Below are 17,099 nucleotides of genomic sequence, written 5' to 3'. Positions count from 1 at the left end.
TCAATTTCTGGTCAATAGCAGCCCCCAAAATGTTGATAGTTTGGAATTCAGTAACATTGAATATCGAGAGACAATGGTGAGATAATGTCTTGTGATCATTGTCTCTTATTTGAAGGACAAGGATAATGACAACACCATTACCTGCAAGTTCCCCTCAAAGCCGTACAACATGCTGCTTGGAAATATGTTGCTGCTCTTTCACTGTCATTTGGGTCAAAATTCTGGAATTGCCCCCAAAACAGCATTGTTGGTCTACCTATAGCACATGGACTACTGAAGGCCAAGAAGGAGCTCACCACCACTTTCTCAAGGCAACTAGGGATTGGGACTAAATGCTGGTCCAGACAGCGATCTGATGTCTCATGAATTGATTTTTCAAATAGACTGGTAACCCAAACAGAATCCAATAATTTTCTTCCTACTAGCACTGTATGGGTGCTCATGTATCTGTATCTGTACAGCTCAGTGTGAGTTATTTTGAGATGAACAAATCACCTGAATTATAGACTATGTAAGAAGATTTATTATCCATTATCGTCCTTCATCAGTAAATGAGAGTTATCAGTAAACAAGCCTAATAAAAAACAAGCTAATAAAACATGCCTGCAGTAGTGATGCAACATTTAAGTGATTAATGAAACATGCATTTTCTTCGGTAAGTTGAAATCATGGTTTAAAGTTCATCTCACATTAGTGCCGTACTTTGATTTAAGACTGGTAAAAGTACAACTGAGGAACACCCCCTTTTCTCCTCCCTCATTTATTGCAGGACTTCCAATTCAGTCAGACTGTCCTGGCACTCTTAACCATTCTTTGTTAACAGCTGGTTCACAACCAATCAGATGGACAACTGATGGCGCAACAACTGAAGTCACTTTTGCTTTGTTCGACTTTATCCTGGCCACAGATCGAGTCAGAGAAAGAGAGAGGGTGTACCAGTGAGTGAATGAGAGTGAAACATTTCCAAAACGCAGGAAAATGGAAGGAAAAGGATTTTTGCCAAAATTTCAGGATATGACGCTGGTCACAGGGAAGGTATGTATATTTCAAGTTAAATAAAGTTTTTCAATAAATAATCTGTTTTGGAATTTACTTATCAGCTCTGTTTAAACATGGAGTTCTAAACAGGACAAAGTTCAGACAGAGGTTCAAGTATTGGCTGAGTTTGTGGATGTTATAGTATTTCAGAGCACATTCTGTTTTGCAGATTCCCTGTTAAAAAACGCATGTAACACCTTTCAAAATTTCAGCAAATCACAAAGTTTTGTAAATGGGATATATATTGAAATTCATTCGTTATCAAGAAAGACAGCAGCAAATTATTGTATAGGAAGCTCACAAAAACAACACCGCAACAATGGTTAGATAGTCTATGTTAGTGATATTGTTTGAGCGGTGGATATTGACCAGGGAGAGCTCCGTTGCGGTTCTTTCAATAAAGTCATGAGATCATTTACACCCAGCTGACAGAGGAGATGGACTCTCAGTTTAATTCTCCCCCGAAAGACAGCCCTCCTTCAGTGTTATATGGCAATGCCAGCCTAAATTCACTTGTCCAAGACTCTATTTTGGGATGTAAACCCATAACGTTTTTTTTATCAGAGGTTAGTGTGCTATATATCAGTTAATGCAAGTATCTTTAACTATCAGCAATGTGATGTTATAGTGGGAATACAGCGAAGTGACCCTAGTTTATTTCTTGAAACATGGAAATTCAGAAATGAGAGTCCTGACATTATGACAGGCAGTGGTTAAAATGGTAGCTAGCCACTATATGGTCATTGCCAACACATTTGGGCATCCCGCCATTTTAGCTTTTCTATTTCTGGTGTGTGTAAGGGCCCACCACACTTCAGTGGCGGTTCAATAATATTTTAAAATTGTCTAATAATATAATTCTGACACTGATACAATTTTAACCCCAGACCCACAAGTTGAAGCCAGAGAGAGCCCAGAAACGGAAATATTGAATACATTGTTTTGAAGGTTTACTTGTGGGAGAAATGGAGCTGGAGTATTGCCCCAGTCCCAACAAGCATTCCTGAAACCCCTTGTAGTTTAATGAGATTCATATAATTGATCACATGACTCTTATATGAGAGAAAGAGAAGACATCAGTCTAGTATCAGCATGTGAAGACAGAAGTCTTAAGACACTACACGAGAGAGTTATATTCAATAATAGAAAATGTACAGGTGTAAATAAATCATAGAATCCCTAAAGTGTGGAAACAACCCTTCAGCCCAACAAGTTCACACTGATCCTCCAAAGAGTAATTCACCCAGACCCATTCCCCTATCCTGTACTTACTTCTGACTAATGCACCTAACCTACACATCTCTGAACACTATGAGCAATTTAGCATGGCCAATTCACCTAAACTGCACATGTTTGGATTGTGGGAAGAAACCTATGCAGACATGGGGAGAGCGTGCAAACTCCACACAGACAGTCACCCAAGGTTAGAATCGAGCCTGGGTCCCTGGCATTGTGAGGCAGCAGTGTTATCCACTAAGCCACTGTGCTGCCCCACATATAAGTTCATAAGGGGGTGAAGAGCCTTATTTAGAGATAAGGAGTGAGCAACCTCAGGCTAGAGTGGATGCGCAGTCACTGACAGCCTGAGATACTCCAACTTTCAAAGTGCAGGTAGCTGCATTGGCTTAAAGAAACAAGAAAAAGCATGGTGTTCACTCAAGAATAAATTTCAAGGGTAGGAGCTGCAGTTAAAACAGGGTCCAAGGGACCCACTTGAAAGGCAAACATTCCAAAGGGATGGAACCTTCAGAAGCTTTGATGGAGCAGCTGGGTAACAAGTGGAAGACTCCAAAAGCAGGTCAAACTCTTGGATGGCTTTGAGAACAAAACTAAAAAAGAGAAGACTCTATACGCATGGAAAAGGCATTGGAAAAGTTCAATTAAAGAGCTACAGAAGGAGAACACTGAAGGATGGGAAGAAATGAACCTTGGAAGTCTTTGAAGTATGGCCCTGAACCAGCTATACACTGGAGAAGAACAACATAGGATTGGAAAACTTTGACAGTACGCAGGAAAAACCCAATTAGTCACCCAGGTTAGAAAGGCACAATCGTCATTTTTATGTGCTGAGGCTCCAATAGCTGATGTTATTCTGCCAGGACAAAGCGTGAGAGAAAATACTACAGAGTACATTGATAAAAACATAGGTTTAGGATGAGAGGGAAAAAATTTAAAAGGGACAAATGGGGCAATGTTTTCATGCAGAGAGTGGTGCATGTATGGAATGAGTTGCAATGTTTAAAAGACATCTGGATGGGTGAATAAATAGGAAGGGTTTAGAGGGATATGGGCCAAATTCTGGCAAATGGGGCTAGATTAATTTAGGATATCTGGTCGACATAAGCGGGTTGGACTTAAAGGTCTGTTTCCTTACTGTATATCTCCATGACTCTATGTACAAACGAAATTTACTGCTAGAATGGGTGAGATTTAATCAGAGATCTCAACATTTGTAGAATTGTTGGAAGCCTTTTTAGTGGATTTATTTATCAAACAGGATGTTGCAGGTACAGAGCTATGAAGGATGAATTAATTGGACACAATGTAATTGTCATTGTAAGGGATGAAGGAAGTTATCAGACTTTTTCAATACAAGGCCAAGTTACCTTGGGAACATTGGCTACGTAGGCCGAAACCAAGATCTTAAATTGTACACCACTGTGGGAAAACACCCTGGATTCTTCTGATATAGTCGGATGGGTTGCCCCAAATTGATGCTGCTACCCTCCTGGAAGACCACCCAAATGCCAAAAGATCACATATCTGCCAGAACCCACAGGTGGCATCCAGTTTTGTGAAAAACTTGCTTGTGGCTAATTTTGATTCTAACCCTAAACCTAATCCTAACCCTCAGGGTATCTATCAGACTTTCATTGAGAGACAAACTGGGATGAATTCCCCTTCTTAGTCCTTTGTTTAACACAGTAAGGTGCACACACAATCTCCATTTATCTTGGGAAAGGTTACCAGCCCGGATCACCACTGTGTTAGCTCCACTGGCAACATGATGTTGTTATCAATCATGTTGTGTAATGGAAATGTTATTCTTTCCCTTCAAAGAATGAGGAATTTTCCTGGGAGTTAATGCCAATGGTTTTAACCTCCTCTTGGAATATAATGGGATAATTCTGCTTCAACTTTTGAATAGTTTTAGAAATTCTTCTTTATTCTTCTATCATCTTAATTCTGAAATAACATATCCACTCTTTTTAAGAGACTGAGATGTATATAAACATTACTGTTTACTGAGGGGGTGGCACAGTAGCTCAGTGGTTAGCACACATGCCTCACAGCGCCTGGGAACTGGGTTCGGTTGCACCCTTGGGTGACTGTGTGGAGTTTGCACATTTTTCCCTTGTCTGCGTGCGTTTTCTCTGGGTGCTTGTTTTCCTCCCATAGTCCAAAAATGTGCCAAGCTAAGCTGCCCATCGTGCTCAGGGATGTGCCGGCTAAATGGATTAGCCATGGAAGTGCAGGGTGACTGGGACTGGGTGGTCTGCCCTTGGGAGGGTCGATGTGGGCTAGATGGGATAAATGGTTTGCTTCCACAGTATAGGAAATCTCTGCTTCAGTGAAAGAGGTTATCTGCTTCCTCAGACTATGTAATGTTTCACTGACATTTTCACCCTCACTTTGGGCTGACCATTTGCAGTGATTTGTACACATACCTGAAGACCTGTGTTTCCTGGACTTTGGAGATTTATGGTAGCTGATCTGATTCTCATAAACTTGAATTATAGCAAGCTGTCTGTCGGTATTGAAACAGATGCTTATGTGTAAAATTTATATTTTTTTCAAGGCCTTGTACATTCAAGTTTATGGTCCGGAATCAGTTTTTAGGCTGTTTGCCCTCAGCTGAAAGTATTGTCTTTACCTTTTGTTCTGTATTTTTAACTGCTTAAATTGTTTCGTTGTTGCATGACTTCCACTTCTTGTTTTATTGTTGCAGAATGTTAGCTTTGTTTTTGAGATGGTGAAATGCTTTTATTTAATAACTTTTGCACAATTTTCTGAAGCGTCCCAACCTGGCACACTTATAGCTCTTAGCTCCCTCTGCAGGACATTTGTTGCATTTGTTATTCTGTTTAAATCCAAGGAGAATGTGAGCCTTGTTGTGAAAGACAAAAGAACTGCAGAAGCTGGAATCTGAAATATACAGGTAGGAGGTTGGACGAACACAGCAAGCCAGGTAGCAGCAGGAGGTGGTGAAGTCCACCTCCTGCTGGAGGTGGGTGGGGGGAGCTGCAGATAAGGGCAGTGAAGGAGGCAGGTGGTGAAATGGGGATAGGTGAAGACAGGTAAAGGGTACGACCTGGTTAGTCAATGGGAGGAATGAATCCAGTTGGTGGCAGGGAGCAGTGGAAGGGAGGGGACGGGGCTGGGATGGGAGTCGGGGGATGGGGAGGGAGGTTATTTGAAATTAGAGAACACAATGTTGAGTCCTCCAGGCTGCAGCCTGCCCAGGCGGAAGATGAGGTGTTGTTCCTCCAGATTGCATTGTGGTTCATTTTGGCAATGGAGGAGGCCAAGGATGGTCATGTCAGAAAGGGAGTGGTTGGGGGAATTGAAATGGGCGGTGACTGGGAGGTCCAGTCAGCCCCCGCGGACCCAGCTGTGATGCTCGGTGAACTGTTCCCTAAGGTTATATTCGGTCTCCCCAATGTAGAGAAGACCACACCTGATGCAGTAAACTGGTTGGAAGGGAGGCAGGTGGACCTCTGTCTCATCTGGAAGGATTGTTTGAGGCCTGGATGGAGGTGAGGGGGGTGGTGTACCAACAGGTATTACATCTTTTCTGGTTGCAGGGGAAGGTACCTGGGAGTTCAGAGGGGGTTCATGGGAAGAGTGGTGCAAACCAAGGACTGTCAAAGGGAACGGTCTTTGCAGAAGGCATAGAGGGGTGGACGTTCTTGGTGGTGGGGTGTAGTTAGAGTTGGCAGAAGTGTTTAAGGATGATGCGTTGGATGTGGAGACTGATGGGGTGGTAGGTGAGGACCGGGGACCTTTGTCTTTATTGCGTTGGGGGGGGGGGGCGGCGAGTGGGGGTTTGGTTAGAGCAGTGCAAGGGGGAATGGAGGCAGTGCAGTGAAGGTCTGTCTAGATGACGGGGGGAAGAAAAGCATGTTGTTCAAACTAAGTGGACATCTGGGAAGGTCGTGAGTGGAATGTCTGCTCATCCGAGCAGATGCAGTGGAGGCGGGGGAATTGGGAGAATGGGATGGAGTTCTTACATGATACTAGTTGGGAGGAGGTGTAGTCCAGGTAGCTATAGGAGTCTGTAGGTTTGTAATAAACATCCATCTGGAGTCTGTCACCGGAGATGGAAATGGTGAGGTTAAGAAAGGGGAGGGAGGTATCTAAGGTGGACCAAGTGAATTTGAAGGCAGGATGAAAATTGTGGGCAAAGTCGATGAACTGCTCCAGTTCAGCAGTGAAAAGCATCAAACTGCATACAGCGCTCCTTACTAATGGTAAATTCAATGAGAAAATTCATATTTTCCTTATCTAGTCTTAAAGAAGAGAACCTTTGGAAAAAAAGGTCAATAGTACAATTGGAGACAGGAACAAATTGCAACTTTTGAAAGGATAAAGGAGAAGTTATTTCTGCTGATATTTTAACACATTGCAATCCAGACTTATTTACTGTGAATGCATCATCCACAGGAAGAGGAGCAGTATTCATTCAAGTATAAGCTAATGGAACATTTTGCTTTGAAAACTGTAATAACTCAAGGAGTGTGACTGGAAAGGAATGTCATTTATTGTTTAACACCAAAAACTACTTGTGGCAGCCATAGGCCAGCCCCAGTTCTGCAGACCCATCCCCGGTGTCTGCTTTATATTTTTAACTTTTTTTTCATATCCAAAAGTGCGTATCACACACAACCGAAAGTTTGTCCAGCACCAAATCACTTTGACTCTTTTTAAAACTACTAACCACCACCACCAGTATTGTCCATGCAGCCAATTAGGTATTTACATGAAAAGCCCATTAAAGCTAATGTAAACCATCAAAAGTGAGGGAGAGGTAAAGGGAAGGGGCAAAATCAAAATGGAGTTGTATGAGGATATAAAGCACTGTATCCCCTGTGGGGCCTACCTCTCTCTAAAGGCATGGAGTGTATCGGTGGAGATCAGGTGCTCCCTCCCCAAAGACACCCAGACGTTGATGTAACCGCAGAAAAGGAGCAGCAGAAATGACCCCCTCCACAGCCCACTGCCTGGACCTGTCAATAGCAAACTTGGCCAGGCCCATGAGTAGATCTACTGACTTGCCCACACTGGGTGCCCAAAGATCAGGAGCATAGGGCTGAAATGGCTGGGTCTGCCCGAGAGATTTTTATTCCTGTATGGGATATAGGATTAATGGGTAAGGCCTGTATTTGTTGCCCATCCCTAGCTGCCCTTTAACAGATTGGCTCTCCAGGTAATTTCAGAAGGCAGTGAAGAACTGCTTACATTGCTGTAGGTCTGGAGTGCATGTGGAGGTCAGACCAGGTAGATACAGCAGACTTCCTTCCCTCAATGACATTACTGAATCAGACAGGCGTTTACAGCAATTGGCAGTGATTGCTGTCTGGCCTTCTTCTAATTCCAGACGTTTATTAAATTCAAATTTACCATCTGCCATGGTGGGATGAGAACTCCTGTCTCCCAGACATTAGCCTGGATCCCTGCTTGCTCGTCTCATGACATTAACCCTATACCACTGCATCACTTTGCATCTACTTTATTCTCTTTTGTACTTTTTTACGCACAATTGAATGATTTTTTTCCCATCATCAAATCACCACGACTATTCTTCTGTTTTAAGCTATTAACCAGCACCAGTAAACACCTTCCCTGGCCCACCTTGTAGCTAACTAGATATTAAGGGCAATACAAACTATCAAAAGTGAGGGAGAAGTGGAGGGGGCTAAATTACAATAGACAGAGTCTGCTTTATGAAGGGCTGAGGTCATGAGTTCTAGCTGGGCAGGCCATTGCCTGTTACCAAGGGGACTCATTCTCAATGAGCTCCAGACGGAGATAAATTTGCGATTCCCCAAGGGCCTAGTAGGGGACCCTCCAAGTCCAAGGTTCTCCCTTGATCCTGTGATGATGGGGCCTCCTGCATCATTTTGCACATGGTCCTATTCCTGTTGCCTTCCAGATTTCGTTGAATGCTGTATAATAAATAGGTCATATGTCTCTTCTGTGAAGACTGGCGAAGAGTCACTGCAAGGGGCTTGCCCTCAGTCATTTATCCATCAAAACTGTCACCTCTGTGGAGCGTTTCTGTTGGAGATGGTCAATATCTTTGCTTTGTTTTTTAACAATCTTTTTCCTGGTTTTGACCATGTCCGATACTGATCATTTTTTTTTTAAGGATAAGTCCCAGGATCCTCGGACTGCTGTCACCAAAATTCCTTATATAGACTGTAACTCCTTGTTATAAGTTTTGAGAGTTAAGAGAAACTTCAACTCCGTGTGGTCCCCGGAGTCAGAGCCTCTTTTTCTGGCTTTCACTTTCTCTTTGATGCCCTTTGGTAATCCATCCTTGTCAATTCTGTACCTGAGGTGCATTACCTCATTTACCTGGAACACATTTTTCTTTTTATAGCTCTTTGTCAGCCTCAGAAAAACGCCATAAGACCTCTTCCAAATTCTCCACGTGTCCTTTGCAATAGCTCCTGATATTACAGTGTCATCCAGAAAGACTGCCATTGTGGGCGCTCCTTGAAGGATGTTCTCTGTTTTCCATTACCCTTTGAAAGATGGTGCAAGTCATTGATATCCCAAAGGGCAAGCAGTGTACTCATACAGTCCTTTGTGCGTATTTAGAGTAACATACTTCCTGGATGACTTGTCAAGCTCCAGTTAGAGATAGGTGTCGCTCATATTCAATCTAGAAAATATGTGACCCCCAGCTCCTCAGCCAGCTCTTAACATAAGTCTTTTACATGTGGCACAGGGTATCTGTCTAAGTGGGAAACTCTGTAGATGATCAACGCACAATCCCCACAGAGAGGGATTGAGTTGTCAGGTCTTACAAAGGGTACTACTGGCGTGTCCCATTTAGCAAACTGCATTGGGCATTTGATGTCCATTTCCTTTAGATGTTCCAATTTAGCCTCTACTTTGGCACGTGGGAGTAGGTGAGCAGGCTGGTTCAGTTCTTTGATTGTAAAGCTGTGAAAACCAAAGTTATCCTTTTACACATTAATCCCTTCTTTGATTTTCAGAATCTTCAACTTATCTAGACAACTGCACTCCACCCAACACCTGGATAGAGGAAAGGCATATATTTATATAGCATCTTAATATCCAAAAAAAACCTCAAACTGTTTCACATTTAATCAATTTCTTTCAAGTGCAGTGGCTGATGTTACTGAGGTACACACAGGTACCCATACTGTACAGAGCAGGATCCCAAATAAATGTGCTTTATAAGGTTTTGATTGAGGGTGGGCTTCTGAACACCTTCTACTTTTCAGAAAGTCTCAATCCTCCTTTCATATCTGGTGAAGCTCTCCTGGAATGATTTGCACTCCTGAAAATATCAAAAGAAGCTTGACAGATAGATAATTCGCTCTTTCCCCCAGTCCCACTCTCTGGAGCACGTTCACCCTTTTCTCTAATTCATTGTACCCCTGAACAGAACAACCTTCCTTATAGTTTGGTTTTTTTGGAAAAAAAAATATAAATAAGTTGAAACACGATGCAGTAAATATTGAGGGAATAGGGAACGATGAACCTCTGGTTGCCGTATCTGTCCACCACTGGATCTCCTCACCTCATGACTAGATCTGGCCATTATCACTTGCAGTTTGCAGGACATAACAGTACTTAAGTTGGCTTTAAAAGTATGTCATTGGCTGTGATTTGGTTTGTGTTGATCAGAGGAGATGAAAGGCACTATATAAATGTTCTTTTATTTAGCTTTATCTATGTCTTTCTGTCATTGCCCCTTCTCCACAGTTCCATACAGTGTAACAATAGGCCTTACAGTCATAGAGATCTACAACACAGAAATGTGCGCATCATCCATCATGTCCGTGCCAGTCATAAACAGCCATGTAACTATTCTAAACCCATATTCCAGCTCTTAGCCCATACCTTTGTGTGCCTTGGCATTGCAAGTGCACATCTAAATACTTCTTAAATGTTATGAAGGTTTCTGCCTCCTCCACCACCCTTACAGGCAATGAGTTCCAGATTCACACCAGCCTCTGGGTGCAAAACGTTTTCCTCACATCTCCCCTAAATCTCTTATCCCTTACCTTAAATCATTGATTCTTTAATGGGAACAGTTTCTTCCTGTCTACATGATTTATGTCCCAGATAATTTAGTACATCTCAGTTCTGGCCCCTCTCAATCTTATACTCTTTCAATCTCCTCTGCTTTAAGGAAAACCACCCCAGTCTATCCAATCTCTCTTTGTAACTGAAACGCTCCAGCCCAGGTAACATCCTGGTAACTCTCCTTTGACCCTCTCCAGTACTATCACATCCCTCATATAAGGTGAATTCTAAAATTGAACATGATATTCTAGTTGTAGCCTAACCAATGTTTTATATAGTTCCGGCTTAGCCTGCCTGCTCTTAAACACTATGTCTTGGCTAATACATGCCATATGTCTTAACCACTTTATCTACCTGTACTTATACCTTATGGGTCTGGTATACATGCACACCAAGGTTCCTCTTATCTTTGCTGCTTCCCAAGATATTATATTAATTCCAAATCTAACCATTTTTTTTTAACCAAAGGCTGCTTTGTCGGTAGTTTCCGATTCATGATAGTCTGACTTACGAACACTCATTCTTACAAATGAAATCTCATAAAGTGGGGTAATAATATTACTTTTAAATATCTGACATGCAAACATTTCCTAGTATTTATGAATGATGATTTTATATTGTCTTGCATTACGTTCAGACTTGCATACAAATCAACTTGCGAATGTGCTCAAGAATGGAACCTGTTCTCAAACCATGGATCGCCTGCAGCTTTTTTTAGGTGTCAGTTTCAAAATTTGAGGTTGAGACTTTGTTTAGGAATCTTAATCAGAATGCTATTGACTAGCTGGATATTGGTTAGTTGAATAGTATGCTACTCTGTTACAGTATATAGGCACTTGCAAGTGTTCTATAATGAAATTGCAGCCTGGCAGATATAAATTGAAAATTAAGCTGGCTTTCAGCTACCATTTGAGTGTGGATTTTGTATTTAAAATTTCTTATCTTGTAGGTAATTTTCATTATTATTTTTGATTCCATGTTTTGTTTATCAGTTCCTTGAACTTTTCACTAATTTAGAACTAACAAAAATAATTAGTTTTATGCCTGGAGTGATAATAGTGAAAGATATCATTTATGAGTGTTGTAAAAACCATGTTTGCTATGTAATGTACCATCAGCACTTACTGCAGCAAACACTCTCTCCTGTTGTTTTGTAAGGTTTAGATGTTATGCTTAATCATATCAAAACTTATTTTAATGATTCACTAATTAATTCAAATGTTTGTGAGTTGCTTCTATATATCTTTGAGGTTTGATTAGATTAAATTCCCCTACAGTGTGGAAATAGACCCTTCGGCCCAACAAGTCCACACCGCCCCTCTGAAGAGTAACCCACCCAGACCCATTTCCCTCTGACTAATGCACCTAACACTATGGGCAATTTAGCATGGCCAATTCACCTGACCTGCACATCCTTGGATTGTGGGAGGAAACCGGCACACCCGGAAGAAACCCACGCAGACACGGGGAGAATGTGCAAACTCCACACAGACAGTCGCCCAAAGCTGGAATCGAACCTGGGTCCACTTAACATACATTTGATCTGCAGCTCTGACCCACTCATCCATTTTCTTTTACAGTGTTGAATATACCATTCGGTGTAATAACATTTATGTCATATCAATAGCCATAATAAGGCATTCTGTCTAAATTATATGAGCTGGGGTTTTGTTGAAGCAAGGCTGCACCCCTCTCCCGATGGGCAGTTTAAATTAGGCAACAAATCAGACAGATGACTATTTCACAGTGCTGTGATGTAGGTCAGCAGGCAGGCACCAATCACATTGAGGTATTAACACAGCAAAGCAAGGAGTTAAAAGAACTTCACTTTTAAGTTAAAATTTCAGCTAATGAAATAAATGTATTACTGCATTAAGATGGGAGCTAAAATGGAGACATATGGCTCTTTAAAAGAGTAAAAATTGTTTTAAGTATATGTGGTAATTTTATTAGCAGCATGACACTCCATGAAAGTGAAATAGGCATCTTGGTTTAGCAGTAATTGTGAAGTTGCTATACTGTTAAAAGTTACATCTCATTCGATAAGTGCAAATTCTTTTCAGTGAGGCACAAAGTGCAGGTGTAGGATTCTTGTTGATTCATGAACAAAAAATTGTAGATTGCAATCTGTAGGTGCTTAAGAACATAAGAACCAGGAGCAGGAGTAGACCATCTGGCCTCTTGAGCCTGCTCCGCCATTCAGTAAGATCATAGCTGATATTTTTGTGGACTCAGATCCACCTATCCTGCTCACCCACCATAACCCTTAATTCCTTTACTGATCAAAAATCTGTCTTTGCCTTAAAAACATTCAACGAGGTAACCTCAACTGCTTCACTGGGCAGAGAATTCCACAGATTCACAACTCTCTGTGTGAAAAAATTCCTCCTCAACTCAGTCATAACTCTGTTCCCACTTATTTTGAGGCTATACCCCCTAATTCTAGTTTCACCTGCCAGTGGAAACAATCACCCTGCTTCTATCTTATCTGTACCCTTCATAATTTTGTATGTTTCTACATGATATCCCTTCATTCTTCTAAGTTCCAACGAGTAAAGTCCCAGTCTACTCAATATCTCCTCATTAGCCAACCCTTTCAACTCCAGAATCAATCTAATGAAACTCTTCTGCACCCCCTCCAGTGCCAATACATCCTTTCTCAAGGGTACCTCTACAATGTATCCTATAGAGCAGCAAAAACTTCTGGATTTCTGTGTTACTCTGCACATGTCCAAACTCCTGCAATTGCTGTAAGTTTCTATGGAATGATGACTGTGACACTAAGAGTTTCATCTCAACTATTGCAGGAGGTTGGAATGTGTAAAAAATGATGTCACTCTGAGATCAGCAAAACTCAGAAATACAGGTCAGAGTAGAAAGAGGAGAGGTATTCAAAGGGAGAGATCTTAGGCACTACATTAGAGAGCTGTATTTAATAACTTGTATAGGTGTAAGTAAAGAATGTTACAGTGAGCAGAGTGAGATAGCCTTACTGCAGTGTAAGGACAAGCAAGAATGCTAAAGCAGTGGAAAAGCCAATTAAAGCCAACAACCTCTTACAGTGCAGACTGAATGTGTAGATACCTAAAGCCCAGCGATCCTAAGAAGTTTCTAACTATGCGAGTGGTGAGGTCTGCATCAGGCATATAATAAAGCATGCGACAGCAAGGGAACTCTTCACAGCCACAGTGTGAAGTCAGATATCAGCCCAAAAGATGCAGCTGCAATGCGGGAAGACTCCAAAGGCTAGGAAAGATCTTTTATAAGGTTTTGACAGTGAAACAAAGTGAGAAGCCTCTGAAGGGTGGGAAGGAACACTGGAAGACTTTGAAGCCAAAACCATACATTGGGAAGACCTTGGAGAACAAGTACTGTTAACTGGAAGACTTTGAGTAATAGGAGGAACAAATCTAAGCTCTCATCCTGGTCAGTGTAATGCGGTACTTGATTGGGATGGGATCTCTATTGTAGACTTTGCTATTGTGGAATGACCACAAAGAGGCCAGAAGTGGGATCTCTGGAAACAACAATTCCAGAGCTGCAGAACTAAATCAGGGTTACATGTGAAACAATAGCGACATCAAGGCAGTACATTCTTACATGATATAGGTCCAATAGCAGGCGGTGTTCTGATAAGACTAAACGTGAAAGAGAATACTACAGATTTTGAGTCATTAAGTAGTTCCACATGTACATTAGCCCAAAACAAAGGGCAAAGTTCAGTTGATATTTTAGCAGAAGAGCAAATAGAGAAAGGGAGATATCTTGAACAGAATTGTACCAATTTATACAATGTCATGGCTATGGAATCTTGAAAGAGGAGTTAATTAGAAATTACATTGTAATAGGTTTCAGGGACAACAAATTGTCATGTTTTCTGTATTCTAAGGAGGACCTCATTTCGGATCCAACATGTTACTGAGGCAGAGATCGGGGCCAGATATTGGTCATTTCTTTAAGGAAGTACTCTGACATGGTCTGATGCAAAACCAGAAATTGCTGGAAATAGTCAGCAGGTCTGGCAGCAGTTCTAGAGAGAAAGCAGAGTTAACATTTTGGGTCCAGTGACCCTTCTTCGGAACGGTCATGATCTGATAATTAGGGCACAAGATGGCACTGTTACCTTCCTTATCAATACACCAATAGAGTGAGAAACAGCAGAATTGATCATAAAGGTTTGGAGGGATATGGTCCAGGAGCAGGCAGGTGGGACTAGTTCAGTTTGGGATTATAGTCGGCACGGACTGGTTAGACCAAAGGGTCTGTTTTTTTGCTGTTTGACTGTATGACTCTATATCGGCATGATCAAGGTATGGGTCAAAACAACACCTCAAATGCAATGAGTGCCCAGCAGATGGTGCTGAGTGCTATCAATATGGGAAAGTGGGATACTTCAATGAAATACTGCAAAGGAGCACTTCCATCACTGTGGAAACAGAGGAAACGACTTACCAAAGGGAAATTTCCAGATCATCGAAAATAATATTGGAGAGAAAACTGTCCAAGAAATTAAAGATGAAGATCGGAAAGTTAAATCAATGTTCCTAGGCAAGGTCAAAAAACGTTAACGGAGATTCTGGATCATCATAAATAATTACAAAAGTTTGAAACAGAATTTAAACTTGATTAAGACACGGCTGTTTCAATACTGGCTAATGGCTTACCATAAGATCATAGAAATAGGAGCATAATTAGGCCATTCAGTACATCATTCGATCATGTCTGATATGTTTCTCAACCTCATTGTCCTGCCACCTCCCCATAACTCTCGATATCCTTTACGAATCAAGAAGCTGTCTATCTCTATCTTAAATAATCTGAGTGAGTCAGTCTCCACAACCTTCTGTGGCAATGCGTTCAACAGAGTCACCACTTTCTGGCTCAAGATATTCCTCCTTATCTCAGTTCTAAAGGGTTGTCCCTTCACTCTCAAGCTGTGCACTCAGGTCCTAGACTATCCTACTAGTGAAAACATCTTCTCCACATCCACTCTATCCAGGCCTTTCAATATTTTGTAAGTTTCAATCAGATCCTTCTTTCTAAACTTCATCCAGTGCAGACCCAATGTCTTCAATTGCTCTTCAAATGATAAACACTTGATCCCAGGGATCATTCTTGTGAATCTCCTTTGGACCTTCTCCAAAGCATATCCCTAGATTCCTTAGATACAGGGCCCAAAACTACTCACAATACAGGTATTCCAAATGTGGTCTGACCAGAGCGTTATGCAGTGTCAGCAGTACATTCCTGGTCTTGTATTCTAGCTCTCTGAAATAGATGCTAACCTTGCATTTGCCTTCCTAACCGAAAACTGAACCTACATGTTAACATTAAGGGAATCCTGAAATAAGACTCCCAAGTCTCTTTGTATTTCAGATTTCCACAGTCTTCCCCCATTTAGAAAATAGTTTGTGCCTCTGTTCTTCCTACCAAACCTCACACTTCCCCTTGATGAAGCCATGCTGACTCAGCCCTATTTTACCATGCACTTTCAAGTACTCTGCAATCTCTCCCTTGATAATGGACTCTGAAATCCTACCAATGACCAAGGTCAGGCAAACTTGCCTATAATTTCCAAATTTCTCCCTCCCTTCTTAAATAGGGATGTTGTATTTGCCATTTTCTAGACCATTGGGACCCTCCAAAACTCCAGTGATTCTTAAAGGATCACCACAAATGCCTCCACAATCTCCTCAGCTATCTCCTTCAGAAATATGGGGTATAGTCCATCTGGTCTGAGTGATTGATCCACTTCAGTTCTTATGCTTCTCCAGCACCTTCTCCAAGGGCTGGCCACTGCAATCACTTCTGCCCCTGATTTTCTTGATGTTCTGGGAGACTGCCGCGTTTAGTTTCTCTGCCATTTCTCTGTTCTCCAACCTCATTTTCCAGTGGTCCAATGTCCACTCTTGTCTCTTTCTTATGTTATATAAAGCTGACAAACGCTTGTAATCTTTTTAATTACTTGCTTGCTTACCCTCATATTTTATCTTCTTCCCCTTATTACTTTTGTAGTTGTCCTTTGCTGGCTTTTAAAGGCTTTCCAGTCTTCTGACTTCTCGTTAACTTCACCACATTATATGATTTTTCTTTTGCTTTTCTGCTGCCCCTCACTTCTGTTGTCAGCCATAGTCACTTCATCCTCCCCTTAATATGTTTCTTCATTTTTGGGGGTGAATTTCTGCTGTGGCTCCTGAATTACCCTAAAACTCCTGCCATTGTTACTCTACAAACTTCTCTGCTAGGATCCCCTTCCAATCAACTCTGGCTAGCATTTTCCTCAACTCTTTATCATTACCTTTATTCATTGGTAATACCATTACATCTGATTCAATCTTCTCTCGCTCAAACTGCAAGGGTGCATTCTGTCATTTTATGGTCACTGCCCCCTAGGGGTTGCTTCATCTTAAGCAGGAAATTTGCCAGCCTTACCCATCTGGACCCATCATGTGTGATACCAGATTCACAGCTGTGTGGTTGCCCCTTAACACCTGTCTGGATAATTAGGAATGAACAACAAATCCTGGCCTGGCCAGTGATGCCCACTTCCCATGACTGAATTCAGTAAGCTATATATATCCTTTCCTGCGCTTTCCAGTATGTTGTAGGAAGGGATAGGTTATGTAGATAGGAAAGAGCTGCGTGTTCATTTTTACTGAGTGAAGTGATTCTCCCTTTCCTAAACTTTGCTCCTAATGCCCTTTGATGATTCAATGGGTGAATGGTGTGGTACTGAGTCATAGGGAGAGATACCCAAGGCAGGGCAGGGCTGTGAG

The 17,099-nt window shown here is 41.7% G+C and overlaps 1 protein-coding gene across 1 annotated transcript in view; it reads left to right on the top strand.

Annotated features, from left to right (window-relative positions):
• Positions 1-792: 792 nt before the first annotated feature.
• LOC122565173 (cyclic AMP-responsive element-binding protein 3-like protein 3) overlaps positions 793-17,099 on the top strand; it is a 64,588-nt gene continuing 48,281 nt past the window's right edge. Inside the window, exon 1 of the mRNA XM_043720876.1 lies at positions 793-1,035. Within this exon, the coding sequence (XP_043576811.1) occupies positions 979-1,035 (57 nt within the window). The 5' untranslated portion in view covers positions 793-978. The remainder of the gene's footprint in view (positions 1,036-17,099) is intronic.

The sequence above is a fragment of the Chiloscyllium plagiosum genome, chromosome 31, assembly GCF_004010195.1.
Source record: "Chiloscyllium plagiosum isolate BGI_BamShark_2017 chromosome 31, ASM401019v2, whole genome shotgun sequence".
In the NCBI taxonomy this organism is placed as follows: domain Eukaryota; kingdom Metazoa; phylum Chordata; class Chondrichthyes; order Orectolobiformes; family Hemiscylliidae; genus Chiloscyllium; species Chiloscyllium plagiosum.
Note: the sequence above shows the minus strand (reverse complement) of the source record. Positions and strands in the feature narration are given on the sequence as shown.